The 20,918-nt window shown below is 44.4% G+C and overlaps 1 protein-coding gene across 1 annotated transcript in view; it reads left to right on the forward strand.

Annotated features, from left to right (window-relative positions):
- Positions 1–2,506: 2,506 nt before the first annotated feature.
- prrc2c (proline-rich coiled-coil 2C) overlaps positions 2,507–20,918 on the forward strand; it is a 38,248-nt gene continuing 19,836 nt past the window's right edge. The window contains 18 exon segments of the mRNA XM_061683306.1: positions 2,507–2,856; positions 8,572–8,743; positions 8,842–9,016; positions 9,098–9,207; positions 9,687–9,839; positions 9,917–10,206; positions 10,283–10,362; positions 11,187–11,323; positions 11,406–11,497; positions 11,775–11,942; positions 12,016–12,652; positions 14,065–14,237; positions 14,343–14,601; positions 14,940–15,144; positions 15,217–17,436; positions 17,438–17,662; positions 19,532–19,689; positions 19,783–19,937. Of these exon segments, the coding sequence (XP_061539290.1) occupies positions 8,626–8,743; positions 8,842–9,016; positions 9,098–9,207; positions 9,687–9,839; positions 9,917–10,206; positions 10,283–10,362; positions 11,187–11,323; positions 11,406–11,497; positions 11,775–11,942; positions 12,016–12,652; positions 14,065–14,237; positions 14,343–14,601; positions 14,940–15,144; positions 15,217–17,436; positions 17,438–17,662; positions 19,532–19,689; positions 19,783–19,937 (5,355 nt within the window). The 5' untranslated portion in view covers positions 2,507–2,856; positions 8,572–8,625.

The raw sequence follows: 20,918 nt of genomic DNA on the forward strand, positions 1-20,918 counted from the left end.
CTTCATAATGCGCCACACATTTTCAATGGGAGACAGGTCTGGCCTGCAGGCAGGCCAGTCTAGTACCCGCACTCTCTTACTACGAAGCCACGCTGTTGTAACACGTGCAAAATGTGGTTTGGTATTGTCTTGCTGAAATAAGCAGGGGCGTCCATGAAAAATATGTTGCTTGGATGGCAGCATATGTTTCTCCAAAACCTCTATGTACCTTTCAGCATTAATGGTGCCTTCACAGATGTGTAAGTTACCCATGCCATTGGCACTAACACAGCCCCATACCATCACAGATGCTGGCTTTTCAACTTTGCGTCCATAACAGTCCGGATGGTTCTTCTCCTCTTTGGCCCGGAGGACACGACGTCCACAATTTCCAAAAACAATTTGAAATGTGGACTCGTCGGACCACAGAACACTTTTCCACTTTTCATCAGTCCATCTTAGATGAGCTCGGGCCCAGAGAAGCCGGCGGCGTTTCTGGGTGTTATTTATAAATGGCTTTTGCTTTGCATAGTAGAGTTTCAAGTTGCACTTACAGATGTAGCACCGAACTGTATTTAGTGACATTGGTTTTCTGAAGTGTTCCTGTGCCCATGTGGTGATATCCTTTACACATTGATTGTCGGCTTTTGATGCAGTGCCGCCTGAGGGATCGAAGGTCACGGGCATTCAATATTGGTTTTCGGCCTTGCCGCTTACATGATATTATGGACCGTAGATGATGAAATCCCTAAATTCCTTGCAATTGTACGTTGAGCAACATTGTCCTTAAACTGTTCGACTATTTTCTCACGCACTTGTTCACAAAGAAGGGAACCTCTCCCCATCTTTGCCGGTTCACCTGTGGGATGTTCCAAACAGGTGTGTGATGAGCATTCCTCAACTTTCTCAGTCTTTTTTGCCACCTATCCCAGCTTTTTATGAACGTGTTGCAGCCATAAAATTCTAGGTTAATGATTATTTGCTAAAAACACTAAAGTTTATCAGTTTGAACATTAAATATCTTGTCTGTGTAGCGTATTCAATTAAATATAGGTTGAACATGATTTGCAAATCATTGTATTCTGTTTTTATTTATGTTTAACACAACGTCCCAACTTCATTGGAATTGGGGTTGTAAAATGCAGTGGTGGGAAGTAATGAAGTACAAGTACATAATTACTTCACCACTGTTACTACATTTGAAAACAGATATCTGTATTTCTACTCCATACTTCGTCAAAATAGGCTCATTACTCTTTTCAACCTTTTTGAAGGATTGATTTGGATCTTGGAGTCTTGTAAGGCAGGTCCTTGTTTAACACGTCCTTGTTTCATTTAATAAATGACATGCGTTAAACCACATAAAATAAAAGAATTTTGCCAAGGAAATATTCTTTTCCATTTTTCACAAAATATTAATGGCTCATTGCCGAATTGGAGGACATTATCTCGAACAAGCTTTTTGTCCATCATGGACAATCCCCAGCATCCACTGCACACAGCACCATCTTGATGGCAGAGGAGCCGCTTCAGTGACAGGCTGCTGTCACTGCTCTGCTCCCTGGGAAGACTGAGGACGTCCTCCCTCGCCCATGCCATGCAGCTTTTTACTTCCACCTGGGGAGAGAAAAGCTAATATCACATTCCCGTTCTGTCAATATCTTGCACACTAATGCATCTCACCATGCATCCTATTCCGGACCTTGAGCCAGCACTTGAATTATGACTTTAATTTTATTTCTGTATGGAAAAAAAAACCTGTACAGATTATATGTTTAATATTTGTCATATGGCGGCACGGTGGACGACTAGTTAGAGCGTCACCCTCACAGTTCTGAGGACTCGGGTTCAATCCCCGGCCCCGCCTGTGTGGAGTTTGCATGTTCTCCCCGTGCCTGCGTGGGTTTTCTCCGGGCACTCCGGTTTCCTCCCACATCCCAAAAACATGCATTAATTTGTGGTTAGGCCAACTTTTGGGGAGGTCTTAACCCACATAAAAAAGTTCTTATGCCCCCCCCCCCCCTCACAAATGATTAAATTAAAAAAAAAACACACACACACATCCAAAAAACTTGAAAGCATTGGCCTTTGTCACTGTTTTCAAATCAGATGCCACCTTTTTTAAATATCGGTGTTATTTTTTTATTCTTTTATTTTTTGTACTAATGTTTTTGTGCTATGTACTGTAATATATTCTACTGCCTCTTGGCCAAGCCGATTTTATAAAAGACATTTTATATCTCATTAAGCTTTTCCCTAGTTAAATAAAGGAAGAAAAAAATACTAGTTTTTCTTCAAAACAAACAAAAAAATTTTAGTCTTTTTTTCCCCCTAAATTTTCCACCATTTCTGGAATGACCCAAATAAAATGTGTATTAAACTAATTTTCCAATTAATATCAGGTTGCACCTACAGTTTATAATAGAGATCAAGTTGGTGAAGGGTTCAAGGAAGCGAGACAGGAGGTGGGCGATAGGACAGGATAAATCTGGCAACCCCCGAGCTTCCATCTTTGATTGTGCGACGGGCCGCGGCGAGAGCGGGCCTCACTGCTCACTCACCTTAGCACAACGCTCTTGCTCCCCGGTAAACGGACGCGGAGGGACCCAGAGCGCCCACCGGACGACGTCGTACCGGCTCCCTCGAGCGAAGGCCAAAGCGACGAAGACAGTTCGACCGGCGAACCGCGGACGTGGACTCGGACGCCCTCGCAAACCGACGAGCCGAGCGAGCTAACTAGCCGCTGCGGGGCTAGCCAGTTTTTGTAATCCGCCGGCGAGACACCCAAAACTCGCCGCCGCGAGCCTTATTAAAAGACAGAATTCCCAAAACAACCCAAAAAATAAAAAGGACAAAAGGAAGCACCGGCACTGGCAGGTGAGACCACCGCTGCTGCTCGGGAAATGTGAACTTTTTTTGTTTTTTTTTTCCTCCTTAAGTGTTAGCTCTCCGCCACTACTAGCACGCTTTCGGCCACTGGTTAGGGGCTCAAATAGGATGTGATGGCGACTCGTGAGAAGCGAAACCACGTTCAACCATCCAAGCGGCGGCGGCGGCCTGCTCTCCAACCAGACCGCCCTCCCTCACATTACACGTATTTAACACCAAACCCAGTAGTTTTTGGGTATACTTTTACATTGCGTCGGTTTTACATGCTTCAACTGGTCCCCCCTCCCCAACCACCACCATCCCCAGTTCTGATTTGAGCCGTGACGGCCTCCGCCGTACGCCAGTTAAGAGGCATCAAGCCGGACCGGTGGTGACGGCTAGGCTAGCTGTGGGGCTCGCGATCACAACGAATCACAGTGTTAAATATGCACCTTTTTTAAATTTTTATTTTTTAAATTATTTTTAATTTCATTGTCACCGCCATCTTATGGAGTCAATTTAACGTAACGGATTTCCTCTGGAGCCGTCTGCCATGCAGGCGGATGACTTTCAAAGGAAGAGAACCGTGTGGGCTGCGATGGGGAAATGTTGGCCCAAATCGATGTGTCACTTTGACAATGAGGCTTCACGGTGGGGTCATGTGAGAGACCCTTAGAAGCTTATTGATTGATTGATTGGTTAATAACCCGCTGAAAAGAAAAGAAAAATGAAACACGTTAAAGTCTTAATTTTACGTGATTTAAAAAGTTGTATATATTTGAGATGAAAAGTTGTAATGTTATGAGATCTAAGCCATAATGTTGAAGATCAACGCTGTGGTGTTATGGGAATTTTTTTTAATGTTACGGGTATATATATATATATATATATATATATATATATTTAATGTTGAGGGAATCAAGCTGCGATTTTTAGATTTAGTAAAATCGTAATGTTACGCGGATGAAGTTGTAATGTTGCGACTCTACAAGGATAATGTTGCGAGAATAAAGTCGTAACGTTGCAAAAATAGTCTTAGTGTTGTGAGTTGTATACCTTACAAAATTAAAAGTTGTAACGTCATAAGGATAGTAATGTTTCGAGGATAAAGTTTTGTTACGAGAAGAAAGTCATAAGGTTGTGAGAATAAAGCCATAAAGTTACGAGAATGGAGTTATATTTCCAAGATTAAAAATTGTAATTTCTAATAAATCGTAATGTCATTTTACAAGAATGTCTTACTATTACAGGAAAGTCACGTATTTGTGTGATAAAAGGTTATATATTTTTACAATTCTTTTCCACAATGTTAGTTTTAATACGGAAGTCAAATTTTCTAGGATAAAGTTTATCCATTTTTCCAGATAAATTGTAATGACAGTTGTACATTTTAGAGAAAAATATATTTTGAGAAAGTCAATTGTATAATTTGGTAATAAAACCTTTTTGTTGTAATATGACTATCCTCTTGCGATAGAGAACATTGTATTATAATTTGATGAATAGTCGGAATATTACGACGGTCATATTTTTATGAGAAAAAGTCGCCTATTTTCAAGAAAAAATATTTATTTGGGGAGTAAAATAATTTTTGAGAAGTTGTGATTTTGAGATGAAGTCACGGATTTTCTCGATGTCATATTACGGGAATCAAGTTGTATATTTTTAAGGGAAAAAATGTGTTCAACTACCAACACCTTTAAGTTCAGTTATTTTTTTGTCCCCCCTTCACTCCTTTTGACGAGCCCTCTTATGATACTGTGCCAGTTCACGTCTCCCGCTGGTCTTCGATTAATCATTAACAAGTTAACTTTGAGGCAACTAATGGTCATGACACTCATCAACAACAAATTGGGATGTTTTAATATTTTTCGTATTAATTAGGTGAGATTCACCCGCCAGTGGGCGTAGTTGAGTGCCTGTGCCTCATTTTGATTCCCCTTCAAGTGTTTAAAAAGGTCTACAAAATCCATTTTAATAATGATGATCAAACAAAATTGAATCTTAATGATAATGGTTGTCATCAAGGCTTTTTTTGTGTTAAATTTATAAAAAATTGTCACAACACATTGTAGTCTATCACCAATCAACATTAACACAGTCGTCAAGTCATAATTATAGCAACATGACAGGATTTCTGAAAAATTATACTCTGTCAGATGAGTACAACACACTGAGAATTTTGAAAATCACATGATGGGTTCCTGTGAAATTAAGCTTTGTGTGTGTGGGGGTAGGGGGCGCAGATGTAATTGGCCATGTTGAACTTTAACACTTTTTTTTTTTTTTTTGGAAGATGCTCATTTAAAGCCCCCGTTAGCATAAATTGACAAATGTTTGTCAAAATGTCAGCATTTTTAAAGGGACTGTCTTTATTTTTATCAAAAGGAAAATAATGGAGGTATAAAAAAATGTGGCCATACACATCATGTACTTTTAAAAATATAGAATATTTGAAAATGTCAGCATTGATCGCTATGGCAACAGAAGTTTTGTAATAGAATTACGTGATTTCCCTAGTAACGCTATTTCTGAAGAACTACTGGATGCATTTGGCTGAACTTTATGCATGACCTACTTATAAAGCTATTGTGTGCAACTATGAAGTTTGGAGCTATACACTTCTCAATTCTACTTGATGCTATAGATACTTGATGTCGTAAGACCCCCACAAAGCTTTTGTTACCTTGACAACAATATCTTGGGAAATGGTCATTATGAATTGTCCAAAAAAAAGAAAAACAAGAATACACAATCGTTGGCATTTACACAAGAAGCAAAGCGAACTACTTCAGCACAACATTGTCATTCATCCCCCCTTATTTTGTGGTACCTTGTTTGGATTAATTGGCCAATTCATTAGGGACATTGGGGAGGAGGTGACACACAATCGTTGACAAACCATTGACCACAAGCAAAGCAAACTACATCAGCACAGCATTCTCTTTTTTTGTTTATTTTATATTTTTTTCCTTCCTTCATGGTGATTTCCAGTAGCGAACGAGGCTTGGCCACTTCATTAGGGACAGCAACGAGTAGGTGGATGTAAGCGTGTATATTATTTTCCGTATTTAAAAGGATTTTGTGCTTCGTTAGTGGCAGAGGCAAACAAACACATTACTGAGGTACAGAAACTAAATCGGCCACACCTATAATTTAAGGGAACCGGCATGTATGGTTTTATTTAACTCGCCCTGTGGAGTTGGCAAGTGAATGTACAGGTGCGCACCGATTACGCAGCACACATCTGAGGTGTTGTTTGTCTGAGACACCGCAAAATAGTAGATTGAAAAAACTTTATTGGGCATCAGATAGTTGCAGTACTGCTCCATAAGACGCATGACGAGGCTAAAAATAAACTAGCTTTTGGATTCATACGCAACGGTGACGTGGAGTAAATGTCTTTTGTGGAGCCGATTGATGATGTCATTGGTCGGAACGGCAAATTATGACATGAAAGCCGATCAGCTTAAAATGCTAATTATCGGTCGATACCGATCACACCGATCGGTTTGGCGTAAAGTCAACTTTAAAGGGCACATTGAACATTGTTCGCGAGAATAGCAGTTGGCAGTAGAGTAGGTCATGGACTGAAGTCATCAATTTTGGGGGGGAATTTATTTTTTAATGGAGGATTTTAGAGGCATTTGAGATGCTCATTCCATGTATTTTTTTATTTTTTATTTATTTAATTCTGCCACTTGTCACGTTGCTCATAATTACAGTAAATATTTGTATGAAACCTAACCCTTGGAGGCCATAAATATAAACAATCCAATAAAAAACAAGTACATGGAGTGATAACTGAGGGTACCTGCTTGTGTCACATGACCATGTATTGTTACACCACACAACAGACTAGTTCCCTGCACACCGTCATTGTTATTATCACAAGTGACTGCTGAGAATTGGAGAAAGTGTGAGGAGGATATGAGTGTGGGTTAAAATAAAAACTAGTCTATTGCGTGGCCCACTTATTGGAAAAGCCTTCATTTATAACTTGACGTAAGTGATGCCAGCGCTACACACTACTGCTCACTAAATAATACATGATCTGTGCGTGTGTGTGTCTGCCTCAGAGCTGCTGTCTTCTCTCCCTGCAGCCACTAATGCAGGATACACAGCGGTTTTTAACATTTTAACTGAAGTTTAAAATGTTGGAGAGCACACACATGACGAGGGGGAGAAAAAATGGGCAAGTGTCTTCTTTAGAGGGGCAACGATGAAGCGACTAATCGATTTATCAAATTAATCTAACGATTTTTGATACTCCATTGTTTAAAGACCTTGTTTAACTTAAAATTAGACTTGACACCGATTCGATCGATCTGATCGGTATCGGCCGATAATTAACATTTTATGCTGATCGGCTTTGTCATAATTCGCCGTCATTGATCGGCTACGCAAGACATTTACTCCACGTTGCCGTCGTGTACAGTATATTCAAATCCAAAAGAGTTTATATTTAGCCTTTTCATGTGTCTTTTGATGTAGTACTATAAATATCTGACCACCAATAGTTATTTAAAACAAAAACAAAAAAAGTGTCAGCTGTGCGGATCAGACTACAAGACAAATTTGCTCTTTCACGATTGCACTATGTCACACTACTTCAATAAAATCTTGTATTCCGATACCACTGCGTCCCGTTTTTATGATTACTGGGCTTCATCATCTCAATTCAAACGCGACCGGATACACCCGTTACCATGGCGACGACAGCATTTAATGGATCGTTCATTTAATCATTTAATGGATGTTTATAAGAACAAAATAGGGCAAAACGTGTGCTAGTGGTCACCGGTGCTCGGGAGAGGACGTTCGTTAAGGCTTGCTTGAGGTATGTTCACGTACTTTTAATACGGTACCGCTCGCAAGCAGGCAACAAAGCGTTATGAAGCCTAGCAAGCTAGTGCTAGCACTAACGGTTGTAAGCGAACATACAGGCTTTCTGTCGAATCATGCTCTAAAGTTTTGGTGTGTGTGAAGTAATTTAATTACAGTAAGTTGGCACCCCTTATTTCTGTCATGTTGTAACGTTGGTTTGACCTGACTGATTAGAATACGTGACCTGACTAGAGCAGTGATTTCTAACCTTTATGGAGCCAAGGCACATATTTTACAACTGAAAAATCTCACGGCACACCAACAAACAAAAATGTCACAAAAAGTGGATACATTAATTACTGTATGTACTTCCTGCCAGCAAATAGACCATTCATTTGTTCTGTCTGTCACTATACCTCACTGGCATAAATAGAAGATACATTATTTATTGGAAATATAATTCTTTGGGCAATTAAGTACACACAGTAAATGAACAAGTCGTTTAAATAGATACATTGCTCCATTTTCTGATCAGATAGGTTATGTTTTATTTAAACTCTGTGATCGGCCCCAAAAATCCCGATCGTGTAAACCCTAATTATAATCATTATCTCCAAGAACAATAGTCTTTTCCTGAAAAACAGATGGGTGTTGTAATACCTAGACTGACCTGCGAGAGGCAACATGGTCTGCATGCCACAGGGCATCCAGACCGACGGGGGTAAAAATGCTAAAAATTTTTATTTGTATACCCCACTGCCGCCTTTTCAGCTGGCTTGCTGCTACTACTTAACCTCCTGGCTGATTATTGGTATATGTGTGTTTACCCTGCTAGACACTAAGAACATGAATTATGACCCCCAGTTAGACTTAAGTCATTCTTCCTCGTTTTCTTAGGAGCTGGTTCTGGTGGCTAGGCCAAAGGACCAGACTCAATGAGTTTCCAGCGAAATGTCAGAGAAGTCAGGGCAGAGCACCAAGGCAAAGGATGGCGGCAAAACAAAGTATGCGACCCTTAGCCTCTTCAACACCTACAAGGGCAAGTCTTTGGAAACCCAGAAGACTGCAGGTAGGACCTCGCTCACTCCTTAAGTGTTCTATTTCCACACATCAAGCCCTTGTGTTGAGATTGTCAAATACTTTAATCGCCACCTCTTTGCGTTTCAGTCGCTGCCAGACATGGGCTGCAAAGTTTGGGCAAAGTTGCTGCCAGCAGGCGCATGCCCCCTCCCGCCAACCTGCCCAGTCTGAAGGCGGAGAACAAGGGCAACGACCCGAACGTCAACATCGTCCCCAAAGATGGCAGCGGCTGGGCATCCCGGTCCGAGGGGGGAGAAGAGAGGTAGTGTCTTCGCTTGTCCTTTTGGAGGGTACTTGGAAATTTTTAGTTGGAAAACCTCTGCCTTGAATTTATGTACCCCAGGCAACAAGAGACACCCCCACCCCAGGCCAAACCAGCAGTGGTCCCGCCTCAAGAGCCTACCACAGGGGGAATCCGGTCCTGGGCAAATAGCAAGCAGACGCAGCTAGATGGTAAGAAATCAGTGTTGTACCACCTATTTAAAGTAGAGATATTAGGTGTTCTTTTTCCTCAATTTAAAAGTTTTCCAGATGTCTTAAAAAAACAACAACAAAAAAACGGTGTCACATTCCTCAGTCAAAAAACACAAAGGAATCAAATTGTAAAGGTAGATAAAATTACATCACAATGGCAGATACAGGAGCCGAGCTGCCCAATCATGGCCAAAGAAACTGCAGGTGGCATTTATTCGGTAAATTAGCCCCACCATTACACAAACAGTGGGGCGGAAGTGCAGAATTGCTTGCTCACGGACACATTTTCAAAAATTGATAGATACCTTGAGATTTACTTGGTTGTTTAATTTCACACTTGATGGATTGCCTGGCACTCCAGAGACTTATTTGTATACAACCCAGTCAAGTATTTTTTTAATACGTCTCCTTCAATTGGGTTTTTCATGCTATTAATAATGTGATTTGTGTTTGGGCAGGAGCTCCTCGCGTGAGCAGCCACTTCCACCAGGAATTCCCCAGCTTGCAGGGGGCCGGCGATGGAGAGAAAGACGGACAGCAGCAGCAGCAGCAGGAGGAGGAAGAGGAGGAGGAGGAGCCATACGGACCGGGCCCCAGCCTCAGGCCTCAAAGTATGCCTGTGCCTTCAGATGCCATTCATTGTTTGTTTGGAGTTACAGGCCGCCCAATAAAGTGTTTCCTTTGTCAGATGTCGGCAGTTGGCGTGAGGGTGGCGGGAGGAATTTGAACACCACGTCCAGCCCCTCTGAGATGGACAACAGGCCCCCAGAGGAGGGAAGCGAGGGCCCCGATACTTCCTCGACACCTGAGGATGCCGACGAGGCTGGCCGTAAGATAACCACTGACAGCCAGAGGGAGAAGAGGGACAAGCTGCCCCCCTCAGGCCCCTCTCAGGCTAAATTTAATGGGGGCCAGCAACCACCCGCTGGTGTGCCCTCCCATTTTGACCCCACGTTCAGAAGCATGATGCCACCCTATGTAAGTCTGGTACCGTGACGGGTCAAACTTCCACTCATTTTTGTCTTGTCTTCGTCATTTTTTTCCTCTGTTTCAGATGTTTCACGCTTATCCTCAAGTGTCACAAGGCCCGAGACAAGCCAATGTCCGATACCCTGTGGCACAAGATGGCGTGAGGTGGGTTCTGTTCTCTATTTTTTGTTTTTGTGAAGGCCATCTTTGACTCATTGTTTTGTTATTCTTCCTCTGACAAATTTATCGCTTTTTGGCAGGCTGACGGTTTCACCAATAGACACAAAATGTGGTGGACTTCTATCATAACACAACGCATGAAAAAGTCTCTAGGACCCATGCACGAAATTGAACAGGAAGTCGGCCATTTTTGTTTGAAGCAGCCATTTTGGACCAATTTCAGAGCTTATTTTGATTAATTCAGCCATCCATTTTCTATAGCGCTTATCCTCATTAGGGTTGCGGGTGAGTTGGAGCCTATCCCAGCAGTCTTTGGCCAAGAGATGGAGTATGCCCTGGACCAGCCAGCACAGGGCTTATATTTGATAAGCAACTATTCAAAACTGTGGACAATTTAGTTTGAACCTAACATCCATGTTTTTGTAATGTGGGAGTGAGCAGGAGGACCTGGAGAAAATCCATGCAAGTAAGGAAGAACATGTGTGGTTGTCTTAGCACTAGTCTACCGTGCTGCCATTTTAATAAGCTCCTACTAGGCAATTTACCAAAATGATTCCCATTCAAAAGCAGGTATCCTAGACAGCTTGGTGATACTAAATTGCCTGTGCCATCGAATGTGGGTGGTGGTTGGCCTCAAAGGTTGATCATTTCGAGGGTGTTTGAAGGCCCACTTCGCACTGTTTCCAGCTTTAACTTCTGTTTGAGCCAACCTTTAACAGGGGTGACTTATTTTTGTCGACATGGTAACTTGAATGCATTCTTTATTTTCTTCTTTTTTTTTTTTTTCCCCCCCCTCTCTCTCTCTCCAGGTGTCCTCGCTTGGCACGACCACAGCAGCCACCCCCTCAAGCGTGGCTCCAGGATCCGCACCGACCTTCGATCGTAAGCGCAACGGAACTCAAAGAGCTGGACAACTTGGACACTGATGCTGATGAGGGCTGGGCAGGTCAGTAAAACTAATGTGTTTGCATAAGTAGTTTCCTCACTTCCTGCCTATTTTAACATTAGCCATCCGTTCCGCATTCCAGGAGCTCAGATGGAGGTGGACTATACGGAGAAGCTGAACTTCAGTGATGAAGAGGAGAACCAAGCTGCTAAAGAAAAAGGAGAAAACTGGCAAGTGTTTTGGAAGTATTCCATCATGTACCTCACGGTTCACAGTGTCCAAGTCTCTGTTCAGTGAAGAAAGCACAAATATATCCACACAACTTGCATTACTCACTCAGTTCTAGAAAAATATACTCCAATTAGTCAGTGCTGACATGTTCATTTAAAGATTTGGAGAAGAATTTGCTTTTATACTACATTTGTTACACTATAGAGAGATTTTATAGCCACCCTTTATTTCACTTATTGGCTACACCTTAAGCCAACGTACCCTCTTTTTCTTCAGGGAGTGGATGGGCAAAGTGGAGCGTATGAGATCACGTCCTCCAGACGGTCAGGAGGGTTCAGAGGAGCAAGGCGGCGGTAAAGCGTCGTGGGCAGACAATGTAGATCCCAGAGCGCCGTCACCCGGCAGCACGGGGCACTATAGCAAAGCTGCTCCCCCGCAAGACTACCAGGTAGAAATGCTTTGCACACCCTTGCAGGGTGAAAAAGCCGTGTAATCAATCTCTATTGTTTTTATTCCCTTAGGGTGGCTCTCGGGCAATTAGTGGCACCGTGGCGCGTGGCAGCAAACCACCAGCTGCCGCTGACGAGGAGTCTGAAGCCTGGCGGCAGAAGCGCAAGAAGTCGTCAGAAGTTTCCGAAGCAGTGGAACGAGCCAGGCGCAGGAGAGAGGAAGAGGAACGGAGAATGGAAGAGCAGCGCCTCGCTGCGTGCGCTGAAAAACTGAAACGGCTCAATGAAAAACATCGCCAATCGACTGAGAGTCAAGCCAGTCTGCCTCAGACCGCGTCTGAAGAGGTTCTAGCTCACCAAGAGGAAGCTCCATCAGCTCCTGATCGCACGTCTAGTCCTGCACCTTCAATCGCAATTTTACAGCCACAAGACTCTGTAGTGCAGACTCATCTACCCGAGAGGGCGGACCAGGACGGGGAGAGGATCAAATTAGAGCGAGCTGAACCAAACCCAGAGGAAGAGGAGAAGGAGGAGGCGCCACTACCTCAACGTCCCATCTCCCCTGTACAGTGGCCTGTGGTCTCAGCACCCGACCCACCAATTGAAGCGGAGAACACATTGGCAGAAGTCGAGCCTCTTGTAGACGAGAACCAAGCTGAAAAGACAACAGTGCCTATCCGAGACTATTTCAATATGGAGGAAAACAGAGGTAAGAGAAAATGCAATAAATGGCAGTGCAAGCCTCCTGGAAAGTCAGGCAAAAATATCCCCTGACACGAAATTTGGTGCACATCTATCAAAACGGGACGGGGAAAAGTCCCTTGGACCCAGCCATGAAATTGAACAGGAAGTTGGCCATTTTGGACTAATTCCAGGGTTTTGACTAGTCTTACTTGATAATAAGCCCCAAATTATCAGCAATATATAATCTTATATAGTATATTATAAGCAGCTAAACCAGTTTTACCCCCAACCTTTATTGAGTAAAGGCACATATTTTACGAGACAAATATCAAGCCACACAACCAAATAAATGGCACAAAAAGGTTATATACTGAAATAATAGCCGTCTCAATTTACTCACAAATGTACTTTCTCAGTGTAAAATCTGGTCCTGTTTTGTTGAGCGCAAAGCTGATATAATCAGGAATTGAAGACACACTGTAATAATGATAATTTTTGGACCAATTAAGTGAAATCTGGTTATTTCCAGCAAACCTGTAGGAAATCACTGTCATAGATGAGCTTTTTCCAGTCTTTAGTTAGCCAAGGCTTGTAGTTTACATGAGAAAGCTAATGACTCACAATTAAACAAAAACCTCACAAAAATAATTTATATGAATGATGGTTACGGAGGTTCATTATGCCTTCTGCCTTCAAGTAGAAAATTTTATTGTTCTGCCTGCCACTGTTGCTTGCATGTATCAGTGGACAAAGATACATTCATAGTAAATAATTTTCACGCCAATTAAGTGAAATTACATAGTTTGCTGTGGAACAGGCCGGCACGGTGGACGACTGGTTAGCACATCTGCATCACAGTTCTGGGGACCGGAGTTCAAATCTCTGCCCCGCCTGTGTGGAGTTTGCATGTTCTCGCCGTGCCTGGGTGGGTTTTCTCCGGGCGCTCCGGTTTCCTCCCACATCCCAAAACATGCGTGGTAGGTTGATTGAAGACTCTAAATTGCCCGTAGGTATAAATGTGAGTGGGAATGGTTGTTTGTTTCTGTGTGCCCTGCGATTGGCTGGCGACCGGTTTGGGGTGTACCACGCCTGAGGATAGCTGGGATAGGCTCCAGCAGCCCGTGACCCTAGTGAGGATAAGCGGTAAAGAAAATGGATGGATGGGCTATGGAACAGTGGTTGGGAATCATTTTGCTAGACAAATGGGTGATGCTAAATTGCGAAGCTTTTTTTGCCTACGGCATCTAATGTGGGAAAAACATTGCATCAGTCTTTTGATTATTTTGAGGATTGTATGTAAAAGGTGATACAAGGACCTGGTTACTCCTGCTCGCAGTAAAAACATACTTTTTAAAAATGTATGTGTGTGTGTGTGTGTGTGTGTGTGTGTATATATATATATATATATATTTTTTTTTTGCATCTGTCTTTTTACAGTGGATGAAACGCACCTGTCACTCCCTCACATAGACACCCCAAGCAGCGAGGATACAGCCGTTGCACCCACGCTGCTGGAGGGAGAGGCTGCCGCTGCTATGCGTCCTTCCCTCACCTCCGGCTACTCCAAACAATTTCAGAAATCCCTGCCGCCTCGTTTCCTCAGACAACAGGTGAAATAATCCACATCTGTGTTCTTCTTGAGCTACCATGTCGTCATGGAAGACGGTCAACGACAATCAATACTATCTATGATTTTCCTATTTTGGGTCTTCTAGGAGCAAATGAAGCAGCAGCAGTGGCAACAGCAGCAGCAACAACAAAGTGGGGGCTCAGTGTCTCCATCAGGTAGTGGTGGGGTTCCATCTACCCAACAGCAGCAGCAACACCGCTCAATGTATCAACCCATCGGACCACATCACCAGCACCTGGCTTCCATGGGCTTTGACCCCCGCTGGATCATGATGCAGTCTTACATGGACCCTCGCATGATGTCAGGGCGTCCTCCCATGGACATGCCCACCAACATTCACCCTGGTAAAAACAATAAAAACACACAGTAAAAAAGTTACCAGTTGTCTTAATAAAAGCCAGTTTACTCTGTGTTGCCAACTTGGTGACTGTCATGAATAGTGACTTTTCCTGCCCTTCTCGAGACTAATTTTCAGGAAAAGCGATTATCAACAAATGTAGGGACTTTTTGGTGTTGGGATTTGAACCCCAGTCCCAAGAACTGTGAGGCAGATGTGCTAACCAGTCTTCCACCGTGCTGCCTATCTTTATACAATCAATAAAAATAAAAAAAAATCTATTTTCATATGTCCCCACGAAGCAAACTGCCCGCAAATCAACTTCTCCCTTCTCGTCCTCTCCAGGGAGGATTCCCCCGAAGCAGATGGCACGCAGAGAGCCAGGGGACAACTCCAGCTCAGACTCCTTTGACCACTTAACCCGACCCATCCGTGACCATGGCCTGCCATCGGACTCAAGGATGGTATGGGGGTCCGACCCGTACCCGCCGTCGGAACCACTGCCTTCTGTAACTCCTCCTAAAGGGCGGGAGGACCCCAAGGAACCAAGGCAACAAAAGAAAAATTACTGAATTACTGAATAGCTATGTTCATATGTCTAACAGTGTGTTTATGTGATTAGGATTGACTCTGGTTTGGATCTGGAACGAGGACTGCCGCCAATGTATCCCCAGGAACACAGTGCGCTGGACTCCCGCAAGAGTAACTTTTTTAGGGACCCCCCTGAGCCCATATCAGCCTTTTCGCAGAGCCCCGATGATGTGCCTGGACCTATGGATCGGGTTCCCGTCACCTCGGGGTTCGACCCTGATGAGTCGGGTCTGCCGAGTGGAGAAGAAGTTGAAGCACTAGGAAAGGCTATGCTCCAGAGAAGTGTTTCCCAGGGCTCCCGTCACTCCCTAAAGCTCGATGAGCCCAGGTTTGATGGGCTACCAATGGGAAGCAAATCATTAGAGCTGCAGGACACAGTGGACCGGGCTGACGATAAGTCTCAGAACGAACTCTTCACACCGGCCGGATTAACCAACAATAGGGCCACACCACCATCTGACGGACTACACAAAACAGAGAAGCTGCCTCTACCCATTCTCAGCAAGCAGAAGGTTGAGTTACGCTGGGGTGGGAGGCCCGGCCGCAGAGAAGGACTCGGGGGAGAGAGACCCCTGCGCAGGTCGGGACCAATTAAGAAGCCTGTTCTAAGAGATATGAAAGAAGAGCGAGAGCAGAGAGAAGAGAGAGAGAAGCGTCATGAGAGAGGAGAAAGGGGGGATAGGACCAAAAAAGACCAGTCCTCCAAAGCTCCCTCGGTGGCTGCTGCTGTCTCTGCCGCCGCCGTCGCTGCTGCTGCATCTGAAGGCTCCAGAGCACAAGGCGACGGCAAGAGAGAAGTTGCTGATGTTGAGGAAACTCCTATTGCCCTTCCTAAAGCCAGAGAGTCCCTATCCTCTGGGGTTCCCACGTCTTCCTCTCAGGAGGATAAGGGTGACAAACTGCCCAGCAATGACAAGCACGCAGAACCCAAACTACCCTCCAGAAAGGAGTCAAACCTTGCTCTCCGTAACTACCGACGAGAGGAGAGGGAAAGGGATCGAGAGCGGGACAAAGAAATGGACAGAGACCGGGAGTGGCCGGTCGACGCCAACTTCAAAGGTAGGGGTCGAGGCGAGTATTACTCCAGAGGGCGGAGCTTCCGTGGGACGTACAGCGGCCGAGGGAGAGGCGGTCGTGGTCGCAGCAGAGACTACCCTCACAGAGAACCTCGATCCCGCTCAGACTTACCTTCTGGAGCGGCAGCCTTCCGTAACAGGGAGGAAAGCGAGACACGCAGCGAGAGCTCTGACTTTGAGGTTATACCAAAGCGCAGGCGCCGACGTGGCTCAGACACTGATTCCGAAAGTGAGGGTGGAAGGGAGTCTGCCAGCGATACTGGACCATCCGATCGCGAGCCTAGCTCTAAGCCGAGCCGCCCGCTTCGGCGCGAACTCCCTGGCGAGGCACGTTCTGCCCTCCACAAGCCAGGCTTTGGACCTCCTCACATGATGGAGAAGGTGGGATCTAGATTTGATGACGAAGGCAGGCCCAAACCAGGTTTTCTTCCCAAAGGAGAGCCTTCTCGGCGAGGAAGAGGAGGGTTGTATAGCAGACGAGGTGGAGCTAGGGAACGTGGAGGACCCCGCTCTGTCCCTCTGAGAAGGCCAGCAGCCAGAGATTCTTCCTCTCAGTGGCCTTCCAAGCCAATGGAGACATTCAGACCCGAGGACATGGAATCCACATCAAGATACGATTATCCGACGTCCGATCGACGGCCACCAAGGTCTGACGGCAAGAAATTTATGGACGGGGGCCCTCAGAGTAGCAGAGAGCGACCCCGCCGATCCAGACCAGCAAGACCTCCTAGGCAAGATAAGCCGCCCCGCTTCCGGCGGCTAAAGGAGCGAGAGGCTGCAGTGCTGCCAAGTGGAGATCCAGGCCCAAGTCCCCCTGTGTCTCTACCCCCTGTGCCTACTCCTGCTTCTGCCCCTGCTGCCATCTCTGCACCTGTATCTGTCTCACCGACCTTATCAAGAGCACCAGGAACCCCTGTGACTGTTCCTGCAGAAACACCAGCAAACGCACCTGCACACAACCACCCTGCTCCCCACGACGGACCCTTCTCAGAGACGAGCGGCCTCATTGCTGTTTCTGCTGTTGGGACCAAGTCCCCTGACTTGTCCAACCAGAACTCCTCAGACCAAGCCAACGAGGAATGGGAGACGGCCTCTGAGAGCAGTGATTTCAACGAGAGGAGAGAGCGAGAGGAAAGGCGGGGAGCACAGGAGGCCACCAGCAACCCGGCCGCCACCCGCGGCGCCTGCACCCCCTCAGCGCTCTCTGACGCCTAGTAAAAGCCCCCCGGAGGGAGTAGTCTCGCCCAAACGAGATGGAGCGGCCGTTGGCAAGAGGAGTTTCTCCAGCCAGAGGCCAATTGAGAGACAGAACCGAAGAGGCAACAGTGGAGCCAAACCGGGTCGCAGCTACTGTGGGCCCAAGGGGGACCGAAGGGGAGGAGCCAAAGGTGGCCGCAAAGGGTGAGTTTGCAGTAATGATGAGGTTTTTTTTTTTCCCCCTGGCACAAACTGAGGCAACGTGCCTCACGGCTGGCAACGTGCCTTGCCAACTTGAAAATAAGACTCTAAAATGGCATTGATATCCGATGTAGTTATATGCTTTTATTCTCTCAGCACATTGGTGGAGAGGCAACATCTCGCGGTAAGACACTATTACCATCGTTGTAGCGGCTGCCTTTACTTCCAACTTTTCGGCTTGTCTGAAATGAAAAAATGCAATGGAAAACAAAACTCCTGGAGCTAATAGAGAAGAAATCACACCTGTCGAGTTCATTGCAGTCTGTGACCGAGGGTCTAGCAGACTGACCAAGGGTCTAGCAGAACTGAGACGTAACAGTCTTTGACAATACACTATATTGATGGGGATTTTCAAATGAAGTCTGTGCTTACAGCCTAATGTTACTGCGTTTTATCCATTAACTGTGTTTGCTTCTATTAAGTTGCAATTTGTGATTGTACTTTGTAATGGCATATTTATTCAGTTAGCCATTGGTATTTTTTTATTTTTTGGGTGCATTTTTTTATTCATTTATTTAAATATTTATTTTGCACTGAAAACTACACGTTTGTTGAAAAGTAGTGCAATAATATTTTTCTCTAACATGAGGAATAATCGTGATTAATAATCATGTTTACAATATTGATAAAAATAATCGATTATTTTGACCATAACCATGCAGCCCTAATTTCTAAATACACACAAAAAAGAAAATATCTGAAACAGAACAGAAAATAAATTTATTGTCACTGTCAGAGGAATATATGTTGTCATTCTGGCGCTGGGCTTGTTTTCTGGACTGTTGTGTGCTGTTGGAGAAGTCCCTTGCCTTGTCGCGCCCCTTATGCTGGAAAAGCCATCCAGTTATTTATTACGTTGACTTCGTGTTTAGTAAACCCGATGTCAGACGAGGATATTCATGGGGAATCACAGCTAATGGCATCACACCGATGAAATACTGCATTACATGAGTGATGAGGCTACAGCTTAACTATATGGAAAGCGAACGTCATGATATACATGTGTGTTGCTTCTGAATGTGACTTAGCTGGCAGACAATGCTTTTTAATCGTTCATAAAATGCAATACATTGTCGTGCAGTGCGTTTGCTGTGAATTTGTCACCGTAGTCTGACAGTAGACCAGCGATAACGTGACCTTATCATAATGAGCCGTTTACCCAACAATTCGAAACATGAATATTTATGTTGATTAAAAAGTATGAATATCAGTTATTATGCTCACTTACTTTATGTACCTACTTGTCCTTTCTTCTGTCTTGTAAGCAAGCGCTTCGCCTGCCGGTGGGGGTGAAGTCCCATACCTCACGTATTCGAGCTCCCTGACCACAGTTGCTTTCAAGGGCTATACACTCCTTCGTCTTAGCCCTTCCCCTAGGAAATGGGATACCCCTTCGTACTCGTGCCCATGTAAAATCAAGGGCTAAAACCAAGGGGAAGGGCTGAAGGGTGGTAGAATTGGGATTGGCCCATAGTCTGACACGTATGCAGTTGGAAAGAAAATAATACGTCTTTTGGTTCTTATCTTCGTCGGCAGTTTTACGAGCGACTTCTAACTCGTGCAACACTGGTCGGGAAAAAACAGTTGATGTCAGAGGTTTTAGAGCCAGGGGCGGCCCGAAATTAGGATGGAGATTATTTAGGTAGGAAAGACCCTGACATGACACTGGATCACCCGGGTTTTTGTTTAATTGTTAGTAAATGTCCATTAACCAAACAGGAATTATATCTGTAAATATGAATAGATACATGTTAACATGCTGTGACCACATATCTCAAAAGGCCAAGTCCTAATTTATTTTTTTCAATTCAGTCCCGGTGCTCAGCTAAACTCTGACGCAACCGCATTAGCTTCTGGATCATCGAGGTCCACAAAAGATCAGGCTGCCCGCCGCAAAGATGAGGCCAAGCTGGCTGTCAAGAAGCCCAAAGAAAACGCCCTCTCTCAGTTTGACCTCAACAATTATGCCAGTAAGTATTTATTTATTTATTTATTTTTTGGTCTCATGGTTTCTGGCTGCATTCACGTTTGAAGTAACTGAATGCAAATGTTTGTTTCTATAGGTGTGGTCATCATCGATGACCACCCTGAGGTCACCACTACAGATGACCTGCAGTCCAGCACCAACGATGACGGTTTCACTGAGGTGGTCTCGCGGAAGCAGCAGAAACGTCTCCAGGATGAGGAGAAGCGGAAGAAGGAAGAGCAAACTACTCAGGTAGGAGGACAGAGATTATAATTCCAAAGATGACAAGTGTTCCGATTCGGTCGTAATTTGTCACGAGCTGTAGCAAACTGTTACGACTTTATACTGACTAATATAGTCCACAATCTGGAGAGAATGAGACTACATGGGCACTAGACTTGCCAGTGAACGAGTGGCTATCATGTGCTTGACCTCCAAGTAGCGTGGCAAGTGATTGGCTGACTCTACCAACCAATTGCGATAAGGTTTGACAATGTCAGTGTTTTCATGTTTTTTTTTTTTATTTATTTAAAAAGAAAAAGAGAGAGAGAGAGAGAAACTAGCTTCCAGCCCGCAGCTCCTTGGCTGCTTCTCTCTCGCTGCTAGTGTGGCTAACACTCTGCTCCTCTAGAAGTCACTCATAATTGACTCCATGCCAGAAAACAAGCGACAATTCTGACAAGTGTCATGATCACGGAAAAAGGATGACGAGTAATTAACAGGAGAAGACCTAAGACATGCTAAAGTGGCGCTAAACTGTTTGTAAAATTAGTCACGAAACAATGGAGTAAGTGATTAGCGCAGCAGTACTCTACCAACTTTCACCAAAGTCTCGCTGGAATAGCATTCATTACAGCAAAATGTAACAAAGTATAAACAGCAAATTAATAAGTGTGCATGTTAAGAGAAAAAAATTAATACACAGGCGCTCACAGGACAGTCTGAAAATCGTGACTTAAATAATAAATGGTTGCATACATCAGCAAAGAGCAGGGGCCTCTAAATTTAAAAGGATAATAGTGTATTAAATACTGTTTGTCAGTAACCTTTGTACAATAGATTAATTTTTTTTTTTACACGTGCTCCAATTCAAATACATACAGTACACATATCAATAAACATGCATATGTATTCGCCTTAAGAGCACCTACATGATCACCTACGTGTAAACATCTACATATGTATTAAAACACATACTGTATACATACACACACCTTAAACCCACATCATCAC

Source organism: Phycodurus eques, chromosome 8, assembly GCF_024500275.1.
Source record: "Phycodurus eques isolate BA_2022a chromosome 8, UOR_Pequ_1.1, whole genome shotgun sequence".
NCBI lineage: Eukaryota > Metazoa > Chordata > Actinopteri > Syngnathiformes > Syngnathidae > Phycodurus > Phycodurus eques.